An 11,126-nucleotide genomic window follows, 5' to 3' on the forward strand; every position below is an offset into this window, starting at 1 on the left:
GATCTCCTGACCTCGTGATCCGCCCGTCTCGGCCTCCCAAAGTGCTGGGTTATAGGCGTGAGCCACCGCACCTGGCCTACATTTACCTTCTTAAAGGAAGGTACGATTGAGATTTAATGAGTCACTTAATCTGACTTTCTTTGCATAGAGAAAAACATTGTAAATCAGTTGGACTACAAAATACAGCACTTTTGTATAATGCAGAGCAACAGAAAGGATTCAATACTCTTCACATAAAATGCCATACTTAGTGGGGCGTGGTAGCTCATGCCTGTAATTGTAGCATTTTGGGAGGCTGAGGTGGGAGGATCCCTTGAGCCCAGGAGTTAAAGAGCAGCCTGGGAACCTTATCTCTACACACACACACACACACACACACACACACACACACGCACAAAGCCAGGAGTAATGGCACATGCCTCTAGTCCCAGACACTTGGGAGGCTAAGGCAGGCGGATTGCTTGAGCCCCAGAGGTCCAGGCTATAGTGAGCCAAGATCAAGCCACTGCTCTCCACAACCTGGGTGATAAAGTGAGAACCTGTCTCAACAAAGAAAAAGATAAATAAAATATAAATAAATACAAAATAAATAAATACATGCTATACTCATGTTCAAAGCAATATATTTTTAAAAACACAGGGAGATGAAAGAAGAGTTAATTTCTAAACGAATACAAGTTACTAGTAAACTTTAGATAACCTGGAAGTAAGTGCAAGTGGTTACCGTGAATATCTGAGACTCAAATATATAATTTGATTACTTGAATTTTTAAGTAATAATTTCGAGAAAAGTTGGTCTTTACCTGTGGATGATTCCGTGTCTGTGAAGGTAGTCTAGAGCCAGTGCTACTTCAGAAATATATTTCACAGCCATCTCTTCATCAAAATAACCATATATATGTAGGAGAGACTTGACATCTCCCCCAATGAGATATTCCATTACCTATCAAAAAAGAATTTAATATTGTGAAATAAAAACAATGTGATTACTTTAAAATCTAGTATTTGGGCATTACAGTTACAACATTTGGCATGGCTCTGTAACAAAACTACCTTTTCTTGCTATTACTTGTAATACATTAATACTAGGTTTATTCATGTTGCCATATAGTCTTTAATCAAAAATTAAACTGTTTAGGCTGGGCACAGTGGCTCACGCCTATAATCTCGGCACTTCTGGGAGGCCAAGATGGGCAGATCACTCGAGGCCAGGAGTTCGAGAATAGCCTGCCCAACACAGCGAAACCCCGTCTCTTCTGAAAATACAAAAAATTAGCTGGTCCTGGTGGCACATGCCTTTAATCTCAGCTACTTGGGAGGCTGAGGCACGAGAATTGCTTGAACCCAGGAGGCACAGGGTGGCCAAGATTGCGCCACTGCAGTCAAGCCTGGGCAACAGTGGGAGACTCTATCTCAGGTTGGGGTGCAGTTATGTGCAATGGTATCTCTATTAGCTAGCTGCACACCACCATGCCCAGCTAATTTTTATTTTAATTTTTTTGTAGAGATGGAGTCTCATCCCCAAGTTGGTCTGGAACTCTTGGCTTCAAGTGATCCTCCTGTCTCAGCATCTCGAAGTGCTTGAATTACAGGTGTGAGCCACGGCCCCTGGCCTGTGTCTCTGTGTATATATACACACACATACACATATACACACACCATATGTATGGGGAGAACCTGCTCCCGATGTTTAACATGGGTTCTTTTCTATTTCCTAAGTGTCTCGGCTGGGTTGAGAAATAAAGGGAAAAAAGAGCACAAGAGAGAGAAATTTAAAACTGGGTGTCCAGGGGAGACATCACATGTCGGCAGGATCCAGCAAGTTTTTATTAGCGATTTTCAAAAGGGGAGGGAGTGCATGAATAGGGTGTGGGTCACAGAGATCACATACTTCACAAGGTAATAAAATATCACAAAGCAAATGGAGGCAGGGCGAGATCATAGGACCACCGGATGAAGTGAAATTAAAATTGCTAATGAAGTTTCGGGCATGCATTGTCATTGATAACATCTTACCAGGAAACAGGGTTTGAGAGCAGATAACCTGTCTGACCACAATTTATTAGGTGGGAATTTTCTCATCCTAATAAGCCTGGGAGCTAGACTATAGGAGACCTGGGCTTATTTCATTCCCTGGGCCCTTTGACCATAAAAGACAAAGATGGGATGCCTTAAAAAGGGGCGATGCCTTAAAAATGGGCCGTCTATAGGCCTACCTTCAGGGCGCATTCTCTTTCTCAGGGATGTTCCTTGCTGAGAAAAAGAATTCAGAGATATTTCTCCTATTTGCTTATGAAAGAGGAGGAATATAGCTCTGTTCCGTTGGCTCACCGGCGGCCAGTTCAAAGTTACCACTCTTGTTCCCAGTTCAAAGTTACCTCTCTTGTTCCCTGAACATCGCTGTTATCCTGTTCTTTTTTTAAGATGCCTAGATTTCATATTCACACACATATGCTCTACAAACAATTTGTGCAGTTGACACAATCACAGGGTACTGAGGCGACATTCATCCTCCTTAATTTACAAAGAAGATGATGGGATTAAGAGATTAAAGACAGGCATAGGAAATTACAAGGATATTCATTGGGGAAGTGATAAGTGTCCATGAAATCTTCACAATTTATGTTCAGAGATTACAGTAAAGACAGGTGTAAGAAATTATAAAAGTATTAATTTGGGGAACTAATAAATGTCCATGAAAACTTCACAATTTTGTTCTTCTGCCGCGGCTTTAGGGGGTGCCTCCGCTCGGGGTCCCTGACTTCCCGCAACACATATGCATATACCCTATTGGTTCTTTTTCTCTGGAGAACTCTAACTAATATAACAGGTAAATTTGCCAAGGTAGTGAGTGCAGCCAGAATTCATATGCAAGTACTCTGAACCCAGACATGGTTCTCCTAAATCACTGGGTCCACTGACTGCTGAATGGATAAAGAAACAAAGTAAAAATTATTTACTCACCAAGTAGACATTGTTTGCAGACTGCAGTGAATAATACAAATGGACAATGAACGGGCTTTTGCTTAGTGCCAGTGCATCTCTCTCAGCTTGGACCTGATGAGTCATATTTTTGTTGATCATGTCTGCTTTTTTAACAACCTGTAATAGATAAAATAAAAATGATATGTTATTTTATTCTGAGACAGAGTCTCCATCTCTCACCCAGGCTGAGTGCAGTGGCATGATCAAGGCTTACTGCAGCCTTGATTTCCCAGGCTCAAGTTATCCTCCCACCTCAGCCTCCCAAGTAGCTGGGACTACTGGCACACATCACTATATCTGGCTACTTTATGTTTTTGTAGAGACAAGGTCTCACTATGTTGCCCAGGTCGGGCTAAAATGAGCCTCAAGCAATACCCCTGTCAAAGTGCTGGGATTACAGGTGTGAGTCACAGCTCCCTGCCTTTTTTTTAAATTACAGAGTGATCTCTGCAGGGTGGGGTGGCTCACAGCTGTAATCCCAGCACTTTGGGAGGCCGAGGCGGGTGGATCACGAGGTCAGGAGATCAAGACCATCCTGGCTAACATGGTGAAACCCCGTCTCTACTGAAAATACAAAAAAAATTAGCCAGGCATGGTGGCGGGTGCCTGTGGTCCCAGTTACTTGGGAGGCTGAGGCAGGAGAATGGCGTGAACCCAGGAGGCGGGGATTGCAGTGAGCCGAGATCGTGCCACTGCACTCCAGCCTGGGCGACAGAGCGAGACTCCGTCTCAAAAAAAAAAAAAAAAAAATTACAGAGTGATCTCAGGTTTCAAAGTTACCATCATAAAAACATGAACAGAGAGAACACATATAGATGTCATGTGGACTCGCACTGCTATCAGGAAACCACGTACAAAAAATAGTTAAGACAGTTTTTAAAAAAATCTTCAAGATAGAATTGCTTATCGTGGTATTAAATGGCAGAAGTATCACAATCTCTTTAGAGAAGGAAAAAAAAATTAACAAATGCTCCCAGACTGCCCTGCATATTAATAGAAAAAAAATTCTGTTCCACTGTTCTGATAACAAAGTCAAAAGATAGTTACATTCCTCATAAGGCCACAGATAACTAGGACCTGGGCGTGGAGTAACTACTTAATTTTCTTTTTTTTTAACTTCTGATTCTTTGATAGATGGGAATAGAATCAGAAAGAGGCATAACATCGGAAGTTTGCCTATGAAAAAAAATCTTAAGCTGGAATAGTTAGAACTTCAAGTTTCAAGGTAATCTGTACAGAAACAGAACTATTAAAGTTGGAACACTAAAAAAAATTAAAGGCCAGGTGCGGTGGCTCACGCCTGTAATCCCACACTTTAGGAGGCCGAGGTGGACGGATCACAAGGTCAGGAGATCGAGACCACGGTGAAACCCGGTCTCCACTAAAAATACAAAAAATTAGCCTGGCATGGTGGCAGGCGCCTGTAGTCCCAGCTACTCGGGAAGCTGAGGCCGGAGAATGGCGTGAACCCAGGACGTGGAGCTTGCAGTGAGCCGAGATCGCGCCACTGCACTCCAGCCTGGGGCGACAGAGCATGACTTCATCTCAAAAAAAAAAAAATTTTTTTAAATAAATAAATAATACATAAATAAATAAAAATAAAGTTGGAACACTAAACTGAATAGTCAGTAACACTGGGATCAATTCTCAGAACTGCTACAAGAAAAAAAGCATATTTCTTTCAAAGATTTATTACAGTACTTAATAAAATCATTAATACATTATAAATTCCTGCCTTAACGCCTTTCTTTAAGAAAACTGAGGGAAATTGACAAAGCAAGTCGGTAACATGATTTTTCCTATCATTTCACTGGCTATGAGGGCATGCTTGTTTTGTTCCCCATTGTTGTCCAGTTCTTAGACACAAAGAGGGTGGGTGCTAAGCAAATACTGATTAAACACATGGATTAGTGTTTTCGTTTCAACAACTGATCATGACTGAGTACTGTAGAAGGAAAAGCAACAATCTCAGGAACATATAAAGTAACCAATTCAATGAGATGGGTCTGAAAGATCAGGGAAGGTTTGAAGGGGAGCTAAGATGAATCTTAATACATGAATAAGGCAGGTGGAGAACAGCAGAAAAGGGTGGAAGAAAAGCACTTAGCAAGGAGCCAGCATAAGGCCGGGCACAGTGGCTCACACCTGTAATCCCAGCACTTTGGGAGGCCGAGCCAGGCGGATCACCTGAGGTCAGGAGTTTGAGACCAGCCTAACCAGCATGGAGAAACCCTGTCTCTAATAAAAATACAAAATTAGTCAGGTGTGGTGGTGCATGCCTGTAATCTCAGCTACTCAGAAGGCTGAGTCAGGAGAATCGCTTGAACCTGGGAGGCAGAGGTTGCGGTGAGCTGAGATCACACCATTGCACTCCAGCCTGGGCAACAGCGAAACTCTGTCTCCAAAAAAAAAAAAAAGAAGGAACTAGCATAAACATAAGCACAGAAGCAAGAAAATACACAGCATTTAGAGACTAGCCAATTGTCTGCTGAGGCCAAAAGACAGGGTATGAGGAAGATACAGTGGAAATACGGAGCCAGAACTGGGAAAACGACTGCTTTTCTAAGGAGTCTGAACTTGAGTTTACATGTCACAGTCTAAGAAATGAATGAAAAAACGAAGATAATGATTCCAGCTAGGAGGCTATTCCAACAGACTATGTATGGAAATGAAGGCATGATGAACCTCAAAAATGTCATGTCGAGTGAAAAAAAACAGATGCAGACGACATATTGTATGATTCCATTTATATGAAATGTCCAGAAATGGCAAACCTATGGAGACAGAAAGTAGATCAGTGGTTATCTGGGGCTGGAGGTGTTAATGGGGTAGGCACTGCAGATGAGCAGAAGAGGTTTTCCGGCAATGGAAATATTCTAAAATTGGATTGTGGTGATGGTTATACAACTATCTAATTTATTAAAACCACTGAATTGTACCTATTTTTTTTTTTTTTTTTGAGATGGAGTATCACCCTGTCTCCCAGGCTGGAGTACAGTGGCGCGATCTTGGCTCACCGCAACCTCTGCCTCCCAAGTTCAAGTGATTCTCCTGCCTCAGCCTCCCGAGCACCTGGGATTACAGGTACACACCACCATCCAGCTAATTTTTGTATTTTTAATAGAGACAGGGTTTCACCATGTTGGTCAGGCTGGTCTCGAACTCCTGACCTCAGGTGATCCGCCCGCCTCAGCCTCCCACCGTGCTGGGATTACAGGTGTGGGCCACCGTGCCTGGCCTTTTTTTCTTTTTTTGACACATAGTCCTGTTCTGTCAACCAGGCTAGAATACATTGGTGCAATCTCAGCTTGCTGCAACCTCTGCTTCCCGAGTTCAAGTGATTCTCCTGCCTTAGCCTACTGAATAGGTGGGATTACAGGTGCGTGCCAGCACGCCCGGCTAATTTTTTGTATTTTTAGTAGAGACAGAGTTTCACCATGTTGGTCAGCTGGTCTCAAACTCCTGACCTCAGGTAATCCCACCTGTCTTGGCCTCTCAAAGTGCTGGGATTACAGGAGTGAGCCACTGCACCCAGCCTGTACCTTTATAACCAAATAAATAGGGGGAAAAGTGAAAGCCTGTACTTGGACAGGGACTTGGGAATGGGAAAGGATAAAAAGCATGACTAAAAGAGATGGAACTGACAGGAACACTGAGAGATATACAGAGATGAAATAAAGTGATTCAGGTTTCTAGTCTGAAGGACAGGGATGAAGGTGTTATTAAATGGAGAGAAGGAATATAGGCAGTTCAGAATTTAGGCAGTTAGGTGGAAAGGATTAGTTAAGGTTAGGCAAGTACAATTTGGAGGGGTGTGCTGCATATTCACTTGACAATGTCCAATAGGAAGCTGAAATCCCACTAACAAGTTGCTGGTTTCTCATTTCCTTTACCGCCTTCACTCAGTGCCGCAATGTGAGTAGTGTGAAACCACTGGAATGGACGAGTACCAAGAATGGACAGAACAGCTTCAAGATACATGTTGAATGTTTTTAGAATGATACAGACGGCTGCATGGACAAAGGATCGGCTTAGGACATATTTCAACCTACTCTTTAAATAAAAGTGCATTCTAGATTTCACAATGGAAGATTTGAAGAGAAAACAATGGGCTCATTTAAAGAGAACTTTTGGTTATACAACAGGTCGGAAATTAATCTACATCAAACCGCAAAGCTAGAATATAATTTGGAAGTGACAGTTACTAATTTAATGAATATTCCCAACTTAATCCTGGCAAAGGCCAAATGAGTAAAAAGGATCCAGAAGATACATCAAACGAATAGGTAATGCTAACACTTAAAAATTTCATAATGCCAGGCACAGTGGCTGACGCCTGTAATCCCAGCGTTTTGGGAGACTGACGCGGGCAATCAGCTGAGGTCAGGAGTTCGAGATCAGCCTGCCCAAAATGGTGAAACTCTGTCTCTACTAAAAATACAAAAAATTAGCCCGGGTTGGTGGCGTGCACATTTAATCCCAACTACTCGGGAGGCTGAGGCAGGAGAATTGCTTGAACCTGGGAGGTGGAGGTTGCAGTGAGCTGAGATCACTTCACTGTGAAACTCCGTCTCCAAAAAAAAAAAAAAAAAAATTCGTAACAGGGCCGGGCGTGGTGGCTCACACCTGTAATCCCAGCACTCTGGAAGGCCGTGGTGGGCGGATCACATGAGGTCAGGAGCTCCAGACCAGTCTGGTCAACATAGCGAAACTCAATCTCTACCAAAAAAAATACAAAAATCAGCCAGGTGTGGTGGCGCGCGCCTGTAATCCCGGTTACTCGAGGCTGAGACAGGAGAATCGCTTGAACCCAGGAGGCAGAGGTTGCAGGGAGCCGGGACCGCGCCACACTACTCCAGCCTGGGGGACAGAGAAAGACTGTCTTAAAAAAAAAATTATTCAAGACTTACCAGAAAAAAGTACATCTTTCTCCTGGTTAAGAGTCAAAAAGTTATCAGTACCTACAAATTAATCACTCTTCTGCGGTAGAAAAATTTCAGCGATTCTGCACGTCAAAGCAAACAAACAAGGTAAACAAAACCACTAATTACTAAAAACCTTTTGGATTTAGAAACCTAACTGAAGCAAGGGTGAGACTACGAATCACGGCTTTGGCTTTAAGTCCCTGTTGTACTAAGGCCGATGTAATCACCTCGGTCAAGTCCCTTTGCCTTCGGCCTCAGTTTCCTCATTTGCTAACGCTGGGCAGGGAGAAGAGGGTCAAACTACTGGGCATCCGAGATATGGAGGGAAGGGCGGAACAGAGGTGAGACACCCGACCCCATCGAGGATGTCGCAGGGCTCTGGAGGCTTCAGCAAGCCAGGCAAGCAAGGCCACCCAGACTCCTTGCTCCAGCGGCCCCGGGGCCTGCCCAAGCCGGGGGGTCAGGAAGGAGGGCCGAAGGGCCTGACCCCTTCCTTTGCTCCTCCTTGACTTCCTACCTTTACTGCATACAATTTGCCGCCTTTCTGCCCCAGATACACTTTCCCGAAGGCGCCCCGGCTAATGGGCTTCACGATGCTGAATTCCTCAATGGAGGGCGGTTTTGGCACCGAGATTCTATTCACGCCCTCCTCGGTCGCCGCGCCTCCTCCAGCCTCCTTCTTGCTTCCCGCGGTGGGCTCCATCGCTAGCCAGCCTACAGCGGTCCCGCGGCCACGGCCCCTCGGCCAGCAGCCACTCCCGCCAACTGGGTTCAAAGTGAGGCTCCGCCCTCGCCGCGCGCGGCCGTGACGTCACCGCGCCGCCGTGCCCCGCCCTCGTCACCTCCCTTTCGCAGACGTGGAGGGAGGGGGCGTCGGGAAAGCCCCGAGTCCGCTGCAGTACACTAGTCGTGGGCGGCGACCGCGGCACCACTGACGTCATTCCTCATGAGGGAGGAGGCACAAACAGTTCTGGGCCGACAGTAAAGGGACGACTGGGACTTCACTGAATCGCAGGATTTGAAAACATTTCTCCCGGCTTCCCAACGAGGCTAGTGGAAAGCGGTCCTCCTCCCATACACGACCTCCCCACCCCCGCGAGGCGTAGAAACCAGTTCGTACTGTACAGTAAAGCGAAAGCCAGGGCTGAGGTCTGGAAGCTAGTGAAGGCACAGAATGTGGAGAAACGATGAGCAGGAAGCGGGTGGCCGCCCCTGTCATCTGACGTTTTCCCAGGATATAATTTGCCTGACTGAAACAGATCAGAACCAACAGGGAGAGTTTTCGATTTAGTGTGAGGAAAAGAGCACGAAATTGTAGTAAAAGACCTTATTGCTCAAGGCCTAGTCAGAAGATTTCATAAGGAAGCTGTAGAAAGTCTTAAGAGGAGATTAGCCGGGCGTGGTGGCGGGCACCTGTATTCCCAGCTACTCGGGAGGCTGAGGCAGGAGAATGGCTTGAACCCGGGGGGCGGAGGTTGCAGTGAGCCGAGATCGAGCCACTGCACTCCAGCCTGGGCGAAAGAACGAAACTCCGTCTCCAAAAGAAAAAGAAACTCTAAACAGGGTAAAGGCTGTTCTCTCCTTAAAAAACAGCTAAAGACCTTTGGGGACCCTGTTCCTTGTAAATGTCAACTACTTCCGCGGGAAAGAACGCGCAGGCACTTGGCCATGTGGGCACTCACTTGCCCCGGAAGTACTGTTGCGTTAGCGCCTCACCTTCCGGGGCGGATTGTCTGTCGTTGCAGTAGCTGTAGGAAGGGGAGGCCATTTTCCGTTTCTGGTAGGAGTGCGGGGCAACGGGTCGGAGAAAAAGGTAAAAAGAAGGGCTCAGCGCCTCCCCGCCGGGCCGTCGACAGAGGGGCACAGTTTCGGCAGGCGGGTGAGGTCGCTGAGGGCCCGCAGGAGATGTTTTCCTTGTCGAGCACGGTGCAACCCCAGGTAAGCCGGGCATTCACTCCATTTTTTTCCCTCCCGCCCTGCCCGTGGCTGTTTGCAAATTGCACTCTTGGAAGCGATTTCTCAGAAAGGACTCTAGGAAAGAAGTGATGAACTCAGTGCGCGTCCCAGGATTGAGGAGTGGATCAGGGGACGTCGCTGAGAGTGGGCCCGAGACTTCAGGGCTGACGATGAAGCTGTTGGGGGCAGAGGCGGGGTTTGAGCGTGATGGAGAGAGACCCTGGCTTACCGAACTGATGGCGTGGAATTTCTGCTAGAGAATCCGTCCGGCATTGTTCAGTGTCTGGCGTTCTGGCGTGGGGGCTGGGGATACGTCTCTACCATACATGTAAAGGGAGCAGGTAATGTTCCCGTTTCTTCCGACTTTCCAGTGGCTTTAGTGTTCACAGCCCGTCCCCTGCTCTTTCTTTCCTTTTAAATGGAATTTAAATTTAACCCAAACATGGTATAATAATTCGAATGGCCAGCCTTGCAAGTTTTCTCTTTTTGACAAAGAAGTTACTAATAACGTGTATTTTCGAGTCGTAAATTGTTTGCAGTTAAAATTTTGATTCAGCCTCATCCTCATCGTTTTGTAAAACAAAAGGTAGTGAAGAGAAAAATGATTTCAAGGGTTTTCAGTACGCTTTTTGATGGGCAGTCACTTATGACAATGTTTTATTCTTGCTTCATTCCAGTCTCTTTTTGATGGTAACATTTTAATAGATTTTTTGAGAGTTCCTACAGTTTTGCAAAGAAATAGTTTTAAAACGAGTTTTAAAAAAAAATAATTTTAAGAAAATCGACACTCTTAGGTTCTTGGTTTAAGCATATGATTGTGTTCCTTTGTATAACTTTGACTCCCCCTCGTTTTAAGAATTTTTAATTTTTTTGTGCTAGTACTGGCTAACAAACTGAAGCAGCTGCTTGTTTATTGGGCATCAGTTATGTACCAGGTGAGCAAAGCAAATGTGGAATCTTCTCTTAATATTGATATGAAGTAAATATGACTAGGACTTAACCAGGTGAAGAGTGAACAGGTATCACGGGCATACAGAAAAATACCTGGAGGTCCTGAGTTAGGAAACGATTTAGCAGGTTGGAGGAACCAAAATAAGGCTAGTGTGGCTAGAACATAGTAATTAAAGGGGGTAGTGACAGAAGAGGTTGGAGAAAAGACTTGAGGCAGAGCATACAGGGAGTAAAGGATTTGTTATGGCTGATTTCATTTTAAGTGCGTTGGCAACCACTGAAAGTTTTTTGGTTTTTTTTTTTTTTTTT

General features: G+C 45.1%; 2 protein-coding genes across 2 annotated transcripts in view; one reads left to right on the forward strand and one right to left on the reverse strand.

Annotated features, from left to right (window-relative positions):
- MASTL (microtubule associated serine/threonine kinase like) overlaps window positions 1-9,550 on the reverse strand; it is a 40,027-nt gene extending 30,477 nt beyond the window's left edge. The window contains exons 1-3 of the mRNA XM_017853008.1: window positions 8,428-9,550; window positions 2,965-3,102; window positions 804-943 (exon numbers count right to left, since the gene is read on the reverse strand). Of these exons, the coding sequence (XP_017708497.1) occupies window positions 804-943; window positions 2,965-3,102; window positions 8,428-8,613 (464 nt within the window). The 5' untranslated portion in view covers window positions 8,614-9,550. The remainder of the gene's footprint in view (window positions 1-803; window positions 944-2,964; window positions 3,103-8,427) is intronic.
- YME1L1 (YME1 like 1 ATPase) overlaps window positions 9,545-11,126 on the forward strand; it is a 53,663-nt gene continuing 52,081 nt past the window's right edge. The window contains exon 1 of the mRNA XM_017853011.1: window positions 9,545-9,848. Coding sequence (XP_017708500.1) covers window positions 9,579-9,848 — 270 coding nt within the window. The 5' untranslated portion in view covers window positions 9,545-9,578. The remainder of the gene's footprint in view (window positions 9,849-11,126) is intronic.

Source organism: Rhinopithecus bieti, unplaced genomic scaffold (assembly GCF_001698545.2).
Source record: "Rhinopithecus bieti isolate Rb0 unplaced genomic scaffold, ASM169854v2 scaffold_35615, whole genome shotgun sequence".
NCBI lineage: Eukaryota > Metazoa > Chordata > Mammalia > Primates > Cercopithecidae > Rhinopithecus > Rhinopithecus bieti.